This window comes from Chiloscyllium plagiosum, unplaced genomic scaffold (genome assembly GCF_037043375.1).
Source record: "Chiloscyllium plagiosum isolate Xiang-an unplaced genomic scaffold, Cpla_swu_hap1 HiC_scaffold_10, whole genome shotgun sequence".
In the NCBI taxonomy this organism is placed as follows: Eukaryota; Metazoa; Chordata; class Chondrichthyes; order Orectolobiformes; family Hemiscylliidae; genus Chiloscyllium; species Chiloscyllium plagiosum.
In genome coordinates this window covers 20,617,059-20,632,801 of record NW_028270148.1, presented here as the reverse complement: position 1 = coordinate 20,632,801, position 15,743 = coordinate 20,617,059, and the positions used below count along the sequence as shown (strand labels likewise).

General features: G+C 40.2%; 1 protein-coding gene across 4 annotated transcripts in view; it reads right to left on the bottom strand.

Moving 5' to 3' along the window:
• The window catches only part of LOC122552657 (RAC-gamma serine/threonine-protein kinase), a 468,688-nt gene that overhangs the window by 68,885 nt on the left and 384,060 nt on the right, over positions 1–15,743 (bottom strand). For all 4 annotated transcript variants that reach the window (XM_087991182.1, XM_087991181.1, XM_043695471.2 and 1 more), the window contains 2 exons: positions 5,529–5,594; positions 4,290–4,358 (listed from right to left, as the gene is read on the bottom strand). In XM_087991182.1, the coding sequence (XP_087847308.1) occupies positions 4,290–4,358; positions 5,529–5,594 (135 nt within the window). The remainder of the gene's footprint in view (positions 1–4,289; positions 4,359–5,528; positions 5,595–15,743) is intronic.

Below are 15,743 nucleotides of genomic sequence, written 5' to 3'. Positions count from 1 at the left end.
GATGGAATCTTTGGACAGGCGAGTTTAAAGTCTCCCTCATGCTAAAATCTGGCCTATTCAACACTATATAATGCATAGTGAGTGAATAAATCCCATAGTGGCAACTGAATGTGTTTAAACAAAAACTCTAAAGGGAATCATTTATGATTTTCCAAAGGCATCAGTGTCAGTTATCCAGACACTTTAGAACATTGCAGTGCAGTACAGGCCCTTTGGCCCTCGATGTTGCGCCGACCTGTGGAACCTAGCTATCCTCCACTATTCCATTTTCATCCATATGTTTATCCAATTAAAGTTGGTGAGTCTACTACAGTTGCACGCAGGGCTTTCCATGACCCTACTACTGAGTAAAGAAACTACCTCTGACATCTATCCTATATCTATCACCCCTCAATATAAAGCTATGTCCCATCATGCTAGCCATCACCATCCAAGGAAAAGGCTCTCACTGTCTACCCTATCTAACCCTCTGATTATCTTATATGTCTCAATTAAGTAATCTCTCAACCTTCTTCTCTCCAATGAAAACAGCTTCAAGTCCCTCAGCCTTTCCTCATAAAACTTTTTCTCCATACCAGGCAACATCCTAGTAAATCACCTCTGAACCCTTTCCAAAGCTTCCATATCCTTCCTACAGTGACCAGAACTGTACGCAATACTCCAAGTTGGCTGCACTAGAGTTTTGTACAGCTGCAACAAGACCTCATGGCTCCAAAACTCAATCCCTCTACCAATAAAAGTTAACACACCATATGCCTTCTTAACAACCCTATCAACCTGGGCGGCAACTTGCAGGGATCCTCGTACATGAACACTACACTGCCAAGAATCTTACCATTAGCCCAGTACTCTCTATTCCTGTTGCTCCTTCCAAAGTGAATTATCTCACATACTTCCATACTAAACTCCATTTGCCACCTCTCAGATCAGCTGTGCCGCTCGCCTATGTCCCTCTGTAACCTGCAACATCCTTCGGCACTGTCCACAACTCCACCACCTTTAGTGTCATCCGCAAATTTACTAACCCATCCTTCTACACCCTCATCCAGGTAATTTATAAAAATGACAAACAGCAGTGGACCCAAAACAGGCCCTTGCAGTACACCACTAGTAACTGAACTCCGAGATGAACATTTCGCATGAACCAACACTATCCTCTTTCAGCTTGCCAATTTCTGATCCAAACCACTAAATCACCCTCAATCCCATGCCCCTGATTTTGTGCAACAGACTACCATGGGGAACCTTATCAAATGCCTCACTGAAATCCATATAGACCACATCAACCACTTTACCCTCATCCACCCATTTGGTAACCTTCTCAAGGCACACCCTGACTATTCCTAAACAACTTATTCCTTTCGGGATGATTATAAATCCTATCTTTTATAACCTTTTCCACAACTTTACCCACAACTGAAGTAAAGCTCACTGGTCTATAATTACTAGGATTGTCTCTACTCCCCTTCTTGAACAAGGGGACAACATTTGCTATCCTCCAGTCTTCTGGCACTATTCTTGTAGACAATGACAACACAAAGATCAAAGCCAAAGGTTCTGCATCCTCCCTGGCTTCCCAGAGAATCCTAGGATAAACCCCATCCAGTCCAGGGGACGTCCCTATTTTCACACTTTTCAGAATTGCTAACATCTCCTTCTTGTGAATCTCAATCCCATCTCGTGCAGTAGCCTGTATCTCAGTATTGTCCTCAACAACATTGACTTTTTCCAGTGTGAATACTGATGAAAAATATTCATTTCGCGCTTCTCCTATCTCCTTGGACTCCATGCACAACTTCCCACTACTGTCCTTGACTGGTCCTAATCTTACTCTAGTCATTCTTTTATTCCTGACTTACCTATAGAAAGCTTTAGGGTTTTCCTTGATCTTATCTGCAAACGATTTCTCATGTCCCCTCCTTCTTAGTTCTCTCTTTGAAGGAAGAGGAGTTTAATGTTTCAACAGCTGAAACTTAAACACTTTAAGCTTGCATAAACAAACTTATTGAAAATGATAAAGATCAAACAGCCAAAGATGTTGATCAAGCTGGGGTGCAGCTTCTTAACAAGTTAAATGATTAGGTGGCTTGTTAGCCAAAAATATATAGTGGGAGGTTGTTGTGGTATAGTGTCAAAGTCTCTATCTCTGAGCCAGAAAGTCTGATTTCAAGTCCCACCTGCTTCAAGTCCCACCTGCATAATACCAACTCTGAATAAGTTGATTAGAAAATATCTTTTCACTGAAGAAGACTCTTGAGACACATTGATTGTGTCCCTACCTTTGAGCCAGAAAGCCTGTGTTTAGTACCACTTGCTCCAGAGATTTGTCATGATAAATCTGAACTGGTTGATTAAAACAAAATCTACATAACAAGGCATGAGGGTCTTCTGATGCAGTGTTAGTTTTCCTTATGTCTGAGCTAAGAGGCCTGGTTCAAGGTCAACCTGCTCCAGAGGTATATCAAAATATCTCTAAACAGGTTGATAAGGAAAATAACAACATAATAAGGGTTGGCTGGGAGAGTTCAAGAGTTTCTGAGCCCCTACTTGTTGACAGTTCAAGCTGTCTGATCTCTATCAGTTTCACAACATCGTTTAGACAAGCTTAGGTGGTTTCATGTTCCTTCGGCTTCAATTATTGAATAATTTATGGGTCTGGAAGAGTCAAACCTTGTCACGAGAGTACAAGGAGTTACAAGTTCTGGGAAACCCTTGACATGGGAGCATGCTGGATCACAGAGAATGTTAGTGGTGTAATGTAGTGTGAGTGATGAGGGCTATAGAATTTGGGATCTTTGTAAAAAGAACTACTGGGACAAAATCCCAGCAGACTGAGGGGACGTCATTAAAAAGCTGCAGCTGACAGGCCTTACAGCTGGCAGACTTGTAGTTGCCTCCAAACTCCTTTGGCGCAACTTTAGCAGGCAGCCATCTGAAAAGAAGATCCCAGTTCTACAGCCATTATTACCCAAGGTGTACACACAAAGCTGGGACTTTGCCTGACTCAAACATTATAAGTCACATCTAGATGAAAACTATGCTCTGCAAATTCAAAGCAAGGGGATCCCTTGCATAGACGTACAATTGACATGCACTCTACAGGTTCTTTTCCCCCCAAAGAGATGGAACTAAAGCTGACCATTAGCAAAGATGGCTTGAAGATGATAAGCCCAAGTCTTTGAAAACAAACAGAAAACCAGGAGCCAAGGAAAAGGTACTACAATTACCTTTCAGGCAAAACTTTAACTCATCTTTTACCACTGCTGGAAATCGGCTGTTACATCAGTTTAGCTGGGAGAAAATAGTAAGAAAGAAATCTCTTCTGTAAATAAAATGTTAAGAAACAGAAATTGAACCTAAAGCATATAGAAATAAAAGAAAAAAACAAAGTGCTAAAGCTAATTAAGTGCACTAAGATAATCAAAGAAAGAACGTCAACGTGATTATGGCAAAGAAAAGGAGCAATCGACATTCAAGGTACTGACCTCTTGTATGCAAGTAGTATGCATGCTTATAAAAAGTAACAATTGTTGCACTAAACTTTATATCATTCATATTGAGGGCTCATTATAAACTTGCTGGTAATACATTGCTTTATGAAGAAAATGTCATGGAAGATAATGTAGCTCATTTTAATAAGTGTGAACTCAAGATATTATTTTCCAATGGAAGTATGTAACTTATCTTATTAAAATAACATGAAACTATTGATTAAATTCTGTTTTATGTAAAATATTCTTTCAAAATCAGCTCAAAAAAGGCAAGAATATTTAATATTGTAACCTTTAAAAAACGCAAACATTCAAGACGTCCAATCTTCAATTCTACTTCAATTCAATTCAATGTTATACTGTTTACTTAAAAATAATTGCTTAATAGCTGATGTCATTGGATTTATTAACTTACTGTCCTGACCATGTGAGATATTAACTAAAATACAAATGATGCTGAACTATCTCAACTTGTGAATCAACCTTTGTGCAGAAAGTCAATTTTCCTATCTCCAGACTGCTCAAAATGTTTTACCCCATCGAATCATATTGCTCCCACTAAAATTTGTCCCCACTTTGTCAACTGGAAATGGGACAAGTATTAGATGTCAGGTGGAAAAGGTGATTTTTACATTATTTTAATGATTACAAACAAATTCAAATTTGAACAAGAAAAAAGCTTGAATTTTGTTTTTTAAATACAAGCAAGAAAACATCAGAAATCAGTATCATTGACCATTGCAAAATGATTGCAGAACATACTGTTCACAATAGCTTGCTTTGCCGGATAATGCTTACCTCGCCACCATTCACATACTCCATGACAAAACATAAACGATCTTTAGTCTGGAAAGAATACTTCAAAGACTGCAATATAAAGAATCATAAGTGTATGTAGAATTATTTGGATTGTTTAGCTTTGACAGTTGTCATGCTACTGCATAGAACAAATTAGATTCAAAATGTTAATATAAATACTTTTTCTCTAAGTGATTGATTAAGTTATTAAAAAGCTACATTTAACATGAATACTCCAAGCAGCTCTGATAATACCAAATAGTGATGAAAGATGCCAAGTGTTTTTATCCAATAGCAAATACAAAAATTATAGCAGTACTCTCTTCTGAGAATAATTTATAATTGACGGTTATTTAGTGACATTTTACTTCTCAGTATTTCATAGGTTTGAACAGAATAAGAATGAAACTGAAAACCAGAGAAGATACCTTCTACTACCAGATACTGTTGGTTCACTTGTAAAGCAGAATATTTTCATATCTAGTTAGAAATACAAAACTTTTTCTGCTCCATTTGAATGGCATTAAAAGGAAGTTGCTTGTTTTTAGAAGAAAATATGTTGCAAACTTATTCTTTTCTTCATATTAGCCATAAGAACGAAGCATTACGTTCTGCATTACTGCATCACCAACAAGTCACAGTGATTGAAGTACATAAGCATAACTTAATACTGTGTTGAGTGCTCTTAACATTTAATAAATAATTAAGAAATTGTGCTCCTTAAATGTACCACAAAACAACTTTTTATCACAGTTATCTTTGATCTCATAAAATGAGATTGTACAAATGAAATTTTACATTGAAAATGAAATTATTGTGCCTGAATTCTAATAGAAATTGCACGTAAACTCAATGATAAAACCCTCAAGAAATAAGTGCTTTTTGTTGTGATTTTATTGTAAATTGATATATTTTGCCTTTGGCTATGGTTTGGAATGATTTGCTGCAACAAAATGCCAGTAGCTTTCTCACACTATATTAATTGTAATTTATAAATATATCAGTTAATACATTCAAATAGAAGAATGCATGCTCTGTAATTATTCCAATATATTAATACTGAACAGGTGTTGCCACATAATTTTGTAGCTAAGTTATAGCTGCAACTGTCATTGTAAGCACCAAATATTCTCTCCAGGTCTGGTTTGTAGAAAAGTATTGTATAATCTAAAGAAACAACAGCAGTTAGATCTTAATGATTAATGCCTGGAAAAAAAAACAAAGTTTTGTAGTACTTACTGTTAGAAAAGGATGCCTTGTATTTTTTAATACTCTGCTTTCTGTAAGCGTATGTGCTACCTCATCCTAATAAAAGGGAAAACAATTTTTAAGTATACGTGTCTTAGTGGTAGCTGAACTTCAGAAAATAATTTAAACTAAACCTTAACATTAGCATTGTTATAGGCATGTAAACTAGCAATGTGCATCAAAATTTTGGCAGTTACAAAATCAGTATATTTTTATTTGCGCAAGTTTGAACAGGCTATTAGCAAATATTTAACAAAAGTTGGAAAAAAGATGTGCTATTAAGATTTCAAGTTGTTCTTGGCTGCCAGTCCAAAAAAAATTGATGATTCAGTTTATAATCACTTTCTGTGAAACACTTAGAGTAAGTAACACAATCATACAGCACAGAAATAAACCCTTGGGTCCAACTCATCCTTACTGACCAGACATCCCAATTTGATCTAGTCTGATTTGCCAGCATTTGGCCCATTTCTCTCTAAAACCTTTCTAATCATATACCCATCCAGATGTCTTTGAAATGTTGCAATTATACCTGCCTCTACCACTTCCTTTGGCAGCTTGTTCCTTACATGTACCACCCTCTGTGTGAAAACGTTACCCCTTGGATCATCTTTAAATCTTTTCTCTCTCACCTTAAAGCCATGCCGTCTAGCTTTGGCCTCCCCCACCTAGGAAAAAGACCTTGGCTATTCATCCTATCCAAGCTCTTCACGATTTTATGAACTTCTATAAGGTCACCCGTCAATCTCCAACACTCCAGGGAAAAAAACCCCAGTCTAGATTCTTTAGACTCTGAACAATTCCTACAGATTGGAAGATGGTTAATGTAACCCCACTATTTAAAAAGAGAGGTAGAGAGAAAACAGGGACTGTGGTTCTGTTCGCCGAGCTGAAAGTTTTTGTTGCAAATGTTTCGTCCCCTGTCTAGGTGACATCCTCAGTGCTTGGGAGCCTCCTGTGAAACGCTTCTGTGGTGTTTCCTTACCACAGAAATCTTCTCACAAACTTTGAAGAAAACAGGGAATTATAGATCAGCGAGTTCTAGAACGGTAGTGGGGAAGATGCTAGAGTCCATTATCAAGGATTTTAAAACAGAGCACTGAGAAAACTGTGGTAAATCAGACACACACAGCATGGATTTACATAAAGGAAATTATGCTTGACAAATCTACTAGAATTCTTTGAGGATGTAAATAGTAGAGATAATTAAAAGAAGCCAATGGATTTGGTTTATTTGGACTTTCAGAAGGCTTTTGATAAAGTACCACCTCAGAGATTAATGTGTAAAATTAAAGGACATGGAACTGGATGCAATGTATGTGATGGATAGAAAATTGGTTAGCAGACCGGAAATAAAGGATAGGAACAAAGAGTCTTTTTCTGAATTGTAGGTAGTAATTAGTGGAGTACTGTAGGGATTGATACTAGGACCCTAGCTATTCACAATATATATTTAGATGAGGGAACTAAACATCTCAAAATATTCAGATGACAAAAAGCTGGGTGGAAGGTGAGCTGTAAGGAGGATGCAGAGATTTTTCACACAGAGAGTAGTTTGTATGTGGAATGAGCTGCCAAAGGAAATAGTAGATGCAGATACAATAAAAGATTTAAAAGACATTTGGACAGCTACATGAATAGGAAAGGTTTAGAAGGATATGGGCCACATGCGGGCAAATGTTTGGGAAACCTGGTCAGCCTAGACGAGTTGTACCTAAGGGTCAGTTTCCACATTGTATTAATCTATGTTTCTATTAGGTCTCTCCAAATATCTCAAACCCTACAGTCATGGCAACATCTACGTTAATATTTTTGTACCCTCTCAAGTTTATCAACATCATTGCCAAAGAAGGGTGACCAGAATGGTATGCAAAAGCGCCTATTAACTGAAACCCAACTGGACGTCAAACAGGCACTTAAACTGGCTTTATAATTGGAAAATGCGACAAGTGGAGCTTGTGTGTTCCAGGGTATTCTGATGAACGTGGACGCCCTCGCCACGCTGACTGAACTTGGGGAACATCTTTGACTAAAGGCAATTGCAGTGCCTCACTCAGGACATATCCTGAACAGTAGGTCTCTAGGTTCAGCCCTCACCAAAACCACGAAACAAAATCAAGCCTCGGCCTAACTATTAACATTTTCTCAAGGATCCGGACTGGCAGGTCATTGTACTTGCTGTTGGTATGTAGACTCGAGACAGCAAAAGAGTCCCACTAGGCCTGAATTAAGCAAGAGGGCTCATAGGCCAGTATCCAGGGCAGTGTACTCCCAGTAAAGTCCATCTACATCTGGTTTGGAACAGTTAAACTGCTTATCAACATCCAAATCAGAACCATTCAAAATAAACATTTGGTTAAATAGTCACCCAGTTCTAATGGAAGTCGATACTCGCACGGCTATATCAGTGAATGCAGAACCAGTATTTACCAAAATTCATTCTGGATTCCAACCCTTACATTTGCATAAGACCTCAGCCACGCTTAGAACCTATACCAGGAAACCCCCACAGATTAAGGGTACAACTTTGGTTCCAGTCTCTTTTGAGAAGAAGCTGGTTCAATTACCCCGATTGTAATATAAGGCTAGGGCCCAAGTTTGATGGGGTGAAATTGGTTGAGAAAGATTCAAACTTTGTTGCCTTAGGATGGAAAAATGCATGTACCAGGCACCCCAAGTGACATCATGGGTGGCAGAGTTGACATAACTGGGTTACACCTGTTGGAAGATAAAATGGGGGCAGATCAAAGGAGCTTAGGTCTTTCCTTGGGTTGGTGAAATATTCACACGTAACCTGGCCTCCATCCAGGCACCCTTATATCTGATATTGAAAAGGGATCAGCCTTGGAAATGAAATCATAGCCAAAATGTAGCCTTTAAGGAAGTGAAGAACCATCTATTGTCATCTAAGGTCTTGGCACACTATGATCCCATGCAAAATGTAGTGCAAGATGACATGCGATACTACCCCAAATGAAATCGGGATAGTATTGACTCACTGGTGGCCCAGCGGAGAGGAACACTTGACAGCATATGCTTTCCAGACTTGGCTGATGCTGAACGAAGATACACCCAGATAGAAAAGAAAGAATTGGTGGTTATCTTTGCTGTGAGAAAGTTCCACTGATACCTTCATAGAGATAAACTCATAATAATAATAGACCACAAACCCCTGCAAGGGCTACTTAAAGAAGACATGGCCATGCCTCCCATAGATTCAGGCTGAGTTCAGCAATTGGTTCTTATTGTGAGTGCACACAATTACAAGTTGGAACACTGTCCGGGAGGCTAGGTGTCAAATGCATATGTCTTCAGCTGCCTCCCACTGGTAGATACACTACTGATAGTACCACCACTTGAAGAGTTTTGTTCTGGATACCCTTCCGATCACTGCTGGTGTTATCAGACTGTGGGTACAAAAAGATCCAGTCCTGACAAAACTAAAACAACTTAGTGGTGATGGGGGAAACAAAAGGGTCATCACAACCAGAATTGAAACTTTCCTGGACCTGGTCAGACCAGATCATCATAGAGGACGGCATAATAATATAAGGAGCAAGAATGATTGTGCCGAGCAAAGGTCATTGCCAGACACTGGCAGAACTCCACCAGGGCCATCCAAGGATTTCCAAAATGAAGATGTTGGTAAGAAATTATATCTGGTAGCCAGGATTAAATGCTGACATAACTGTGCTGGTGGGGCAGTGACCAGAGTATCAACAACAACATAAATTACTGCCAGCAGTTCCCCCATATTCGTGGGAATGGCTATGTAAATGTTGACTATGCCAGTCCTTTCATAGGCTCAATGTTTTTAGTCATTGTGGACGCTCATTGAAAGTGGCTGCATGCGCACAGAGTTCATTCGTCAAAACACAGGAATAGACAATAGGTGCAGGAGTAGGCCATTCTGCCCTTCGAGCCTGCACCACCGATTGAAAATGACGAATGACGATTGAAAACTTGTGAGCATCTTTTGCAATACACAGACTACCAGAGGTGTCAGTCACGGATGACAGGCCTTAATTTACCAGTAGGAAATTTGAGTATTTGCATTCCTCAAGGACGGATAGCTCTATTTCATCCATTGTCCAATGGTCTGGTGGAAAGAGCAATCCAAACTTTGAAGCAGGCTTAAAGAAATAGTCTACAGCTTCACTCACTACCATACAGTCCTGGTTCCTGCTTGATTATAGGACCTCCCCTCACACAACTACATAGACAGCTCCAGCAGAGATGCCAATGGGATGAAGAATCCGCAGCACGTGACTCCTAATCGCGCGCACGTGTGTGTGTGTGTGTGTGTATGGTCCTGTCATGCAAGCTGCAACCTTGCAATCGGTCAGGACCAACACATACCCCATTCCTCAGAACACCCAGAAAGGCTGTCACAAACCATGGGTTCTCCCCCTCTGCCCAGTGTTGAAGAAACCTCCAAGGGCGAGATGGAGATGGCACATGTCACAGCCTCAGCGACATTGCTGCCTCAACAGGATGAATTTCAGCCAAGACACTCCAGGTGCAAGAGGCAGACTATGGTCCGCTACATGCTGCCAGTATCCAAGATAAGAGTTGGTGGAACCAGACCTGTTGCACAAATGCACTAGGGCAAGCTACAGGAAAAAGAACGGTCCTCATCCCAAGACATAGAAGGGGAGGGGTGTAGGGATTGTAACAAGGTCAGCCAGGTGGACCACACAGAATGTGAATTCTCTGATTGGGGCTGTTAACCTGTCCAATCAGGGAATCCTGATATAAATAGGAGATATAAGTAGAGATATAAATAGGAGTGCCAGGGGTTCTGTTCTCTCTAGGAGCAAGCTCTGAGCTGACTGGATCAGTGTCATGTATTATGCACATGTAAATAAAGGGTGGCTTGGCGATGGAATACTGCCTTTGGAGAGTTATTTCACACTTCCCTACCTACACTATCTGCAAACTTACTAACAACTGCTCCTATATTCACATCAAAATCATTTATGTAAATGATGAAAAGCAGTGAACCCAGCACTGATCCTTGTGGCACACCACTGATCGCAGGTCTCCAGAACAAAAATCAAACCTCCAACACCTTGTGTCTCCTACCTTCAAGGTAATTTTGTGTCCAGTCAGTTAGCGCACCCTGGATCCAATGGAATCTAACTTTATTAACCAGTCTACCTTGCAGAAAATTGTTGAAAACTTTGCTGAGGTCCATGTAGACAACATCTACCACTCTGCTTCATCAATCTTCTTTGTCACCTCTTCAAAAAACTCAATCAAGTTAATCAGACATGATTTCACACACATAAAGCCATATTGACTCTCCCTAATCTGTCCATGTCTTTCCAAATCCTGTCCCTCAGAATCCCCTCCAACAACTTACCCACCAGTAACATAAGGCTCACCAATCTATAGATGCCTGGCTTTCTCTACAACCTTTCTTAAGTAATGGCACCACATCAGATTTCCAGCACCTCACCCGTGGCTATCGGTGACACAAGTATCTCAGCAAGGGGCCCAGCAATCTATTCCCTAGCTTCCCAAAAACCTCTGCCCTTTGGTAATTAGGGATAGGCAATAAATGCCACCTAACCAGCGATGTCCTCATCCTGTAAATGAATAAAGGGAAAAAAAAGTATACCCCTACTGCTATTATACTTCTCGAGGGACTCATTCGATCCTAGCTTCAATATTTGACATATGCCTCCTTATGTTTCTTGACCAGAACCTCTATTTCTCTCGTCATCCAGCATTCCCTACACCTACCGGCTTTATCCTTCATATTAACTGGAACATAATGTCTCTGAACTCTTGGTATGTCATTCCTAAAGGTTTCCCACTTCCCAACCATCCCTTTACCTGCGAATAGCCTCCCTCAGTCAACTTTTGAAAATTATAGTCATAGAGATGTACAACATGGAAACAGACCTCTCGATTCAACTCGTCCATGCTGACCACATATCCCAAATTAATCTCGTCCCATTTACTAGTACTTGGCATATATCGTTCTAAACCTTTCCTATTCATGTACCCATCCAGATGCCTTTTCAATGTTGTAAATGTACTAGCCTCCACAACTTCCTCTGGCAGCTCATTCCATACATGCCCCTACCTTTGTGTGAAAACGTTGCCCCTTAGGTCCCTTTTAAATCTTTCCACTCTCACCTCAAACCTATGCCCTCCAGTTCTGGATTCCCTCAACCCAGGAAAAAGACCTTATCTATTAGCCCTATCCATGCCCCTCATGATTTTATAGACCTCTACAAGGTCGCCCCTCAGCCTGTAATGCTCCAGGGAAAACCAGCCTATTCAGCCTCTCTCTGTAGACCAAATCCTCCAACCCCGACAACATCCTTGTAAATCTTTGATGAACCCTTTCAAGTCTCACAACGTCCTTCGTTTAGGAGGGAGACCAGAATTGCACAGAATATTCCAAAAGTGGCCTAACCAATGTCCTGCACAGCTGCAACATGACCTCCCAACTCCTATACTCAATACTCTGGCCAATAAAGGAAAGCATACCTTTTCACTATCCAATCTACCTGAAACTCCATTTTCAAGGAACTATGAACCTGCACTCCAAGATATCTTTGTTAGCAACACTGCCCAGGACTTATAAATGTTATAAGTCCTGCCCTGATTTGCCTTTCCAAACTGCAGCTACTCACATTTATCGAAATTAAACTCTGCTATCTGCCACTTCTTGGCCCATTGGCCCATTTGATCAAGATCCCACTGCACTCTCCGGTAACCTTCTTGTCCACTACACCTCCAATTTTGGTGTTATCTGCAAACTTACTAACTATACCTCCTATGTTCACATCCAAATCATTTATATTAATGATGAAAAGCAGTGGAGCTAGCACCAATCCTTGTGGCACACCATTGATCACAGGCCTCCATTCTGAAAAGCAACTGTCCACTACATCTAACCTTGCTAACTAGTCTATCATGAGGAACCTCGTCGAATGCATTACTGAATGTTTTGCTTAATACCCCAAAAATTGGCCTTCCTCCAATTTAGAACTTCAATTTTTTGATCAGTTCTATCCTTTTCCATAATTATTTTAAACTAATAGAATTATGATCACTTGCCCCAAAGCACTACACCACCGACACCTCAGTTACTTGCCCTACTTTATTTCCTAATAGAAGGTCGAGTAAGTACATCAACATATTGATTAAGAAGGTTTGCTTGCACACACTTAACACATGCCTCCACATCCAAGACCTTAATCTATGACAGTCCCAGTATATGTTTGGATAGTTAAATCCCCCACTGTTACAACTCTATTTTTCTTACAGATATCTGAGATAAAGTCACAGAGTCATACAGCACAAAACAGTCCAAACAGTCCATACCGATGATAATCCCAAACTAAACTAGTCCCACCTGTCTGTGCTTGGCCCATATCCCAGGACCTTACAATTAAATGTTATAAGTCCTGCCCTGATTTGCCTTTCCAAACTGCAGCTACTCACATTTATCGAAATTAAACTCTGCTATCTGCCACTCCTCGTATCTTTCTTGTTCATGTACTTATCTAAATGCCTTTTAAACGCTGTAACTGTAGCTGCATCCACCACATCGTTCTGATGTATTGCTGACTGCCGCAGAAATATCTGTCTGTGCCCAGACTAGACAGTCCCCTATTACAATCGCTCGCTTGGAACCTGACATACCCATCAATACAGTAGAGCCAGTCATGGTACCAGAAACCTGGCTGTCAGTCCTATAAACCCCTGAGAGGCCATCCCCCTTTACAGCATCCAAAATGGCATACAGGTATTCCCCGCTTTTCGAACGTTCACTTCACGCAATTTCGCTTTTACCAATGACCTACATTAATACCTGTTTTCGCAAATTCGAAGAAGAATTTTTTGCTTTCACGAGAAACGGTGAAACTTTTTCCCATATAAATCAAGCTATTTTCGCTTTACGCTATTTTCGGCTTACGAAAGGTGTCCTGGGAACGGTCTACTTTCAATAGCAGAGGCTACCTGTACTTGTTTGAGATGGGGATAGCCACAGGAGACTCCTGCACTACCTGGCTACCTCTCCTACCATTCCTGGTACCTAGTTTTGGAAAGTGTACCGATATTGTTTTCACCTTCCTAAAACTAACAGCCATCAGACCCCCTTGCTCTGTTAAACTCTTCATTGCCTTTCGCTGCCACTCCAACCAATCCATAAAGTCCAAAAAGATTCATAACTAAACACACTTCCTGCAGACAGTCTCCAAGAACACTCAAAATCTCCTTCATCTCTCACATCTGACAGGAACAGCACATCACCCTACTAAAAGCCATTTCTGCCCTTTACCATTCTACAAATCCAGAAATGACCTAAAACAAACACAACACACATTGCTCAAAACACAGTGTTAGCTGTTAGTCTAACAGCTCAAAACAGTGCTCTGGGATAACTTAGTACTAATCCTTAATATTAAAAGTCAACCAAGAGACAGATTAGGATTTGTGCCTCTTCATATTTAAAATACACTCAACTCTTCCATATTAACATGTCATGGAAATTTCTCTTTTATTGTTTATGTAATGGTCAGAAGACAACAAAGATAACTAATTTTCTGCTAAAAATATTGTTCTCTTCAACAGCTTTTTAAAAAGATCAAGTGTAACATTCAGTTTTGGAAGTTAAAATGCTCTTTCAACAGAGAAAGACCTATTTGTTTTGTTCGAACCCTTGCTGGTTTTTCATTATTTTTATTCTTTTATTAATTTTGGCTTGGAGCTGTGAACTGGAAAGTGTGAGCTTAAAGCCGATTTGTGGACTTTGGGAAACTGCTTGTGGTAAAAGGAAAGAAAGAGACCAAACAAGTTGTTTTTTGAGAGGCCAGGGCAGGAGGTTAATTGCAGGTTGATTCTTGAATAAAAAGGGTTCCTAAAGACACAAGAGCATTGTGTTTAAACAGATAGCAGAATTCAGCTATTAAAAAGGTCAGTATGAGAATTGGTTCCAAGTCATGTTCAAGTACACAGTTAGATGCTGAATGATAATTGAGACCAAGAGAAAAGATGGAAAAGCGCAGCAGGTCAGGCAGCATCCAAGGAGCAGGAGAATTGAAGTTTCCGGCATAAACCCTTCTTCCTCCAAGGAGCAGGAGAATCGACGTTTCGGGCATAAGCCCTTCTTCTCCAAGGAGCAGGAGAATCGTCGTTTCGGACTAAGCCCTTCTTCCTCCAAGGAGCAGGAGAATCAACGTTCCAGCCGAAGAAGGGCTTATGCCCGAAACGTCGATTCTCCTGCTCCTTGGAGGAAGAAGGGCTTATACCCAAAACGTCTATTCTCCTGCTCCTTGGATGCTACCTGACCTGCTGCGCTTTTCCAGCAACACATTTTTCAGCTCTGATCTCCAGCATCTGCAGTCCTCACTTTCTCCAAGGGAAAAGATGGTCAATCTCTCAGAACAGGATCATAGTTGAGTTGCTATTTTGCACTGTGATTTCTGAATGATGAATTTGGCTCCTGATGACACAGCATGATGATTTGAAAGCACTCTACCTAATCTTCCTCACCAGTTTTTGGAAGACTAAAAGAGTAGAAAGCTGAGTTAGAAGTATTACAGGTAGACAATCCTTTATCTAAAATGCTTGGGACCAGCTGGTTTTCGGAATTCAGAATTTTTCAAATTTCAGAGCAAGTGACAGTTTGATGGTGAAATTTTTAAAATCGTACCTCACAGTAGACTCACTGTGATTAAAATGGGACCTGAAACAGAATTGAGGCCTGCCAGTGCTGGGCCACGCCTCCCCCCCATGTCGCACCTGATTGTCACACATGGAGTGGGTGTGAAGTTGCGTTAACTGTTTGCATGCCAAACAACTTTGCTAATGAGGGGGAAACCTCACAAAAAATCTTTCATATTTCAGGGCTTTTTGGATAAAGAAAGTCAACCTGGACTACATTTACCTCAGTAAACTGAGAAGGTGACCATGATTGATATTTCCAGAAAATCAAGCAATCGTTTAAAAAATCTGGCCAGTTTCATTATTTTCTATTAATTATCCTTAACTGTGTTTGCTTATCTCCCAGCCTTGTGTGAGAATGGGGCTTAAAGCAAACATTTCAGGTTTGAAACACATATTTATTAGATTACTGTACTGTGCATTTTTTTCCGGTGCTGAAGTGATTGTGTTTTTAATAAATTGTTAAATCTTTTGTTTGAGATACAAACCACTGTCTGGAATTAATCATTCTCAAAG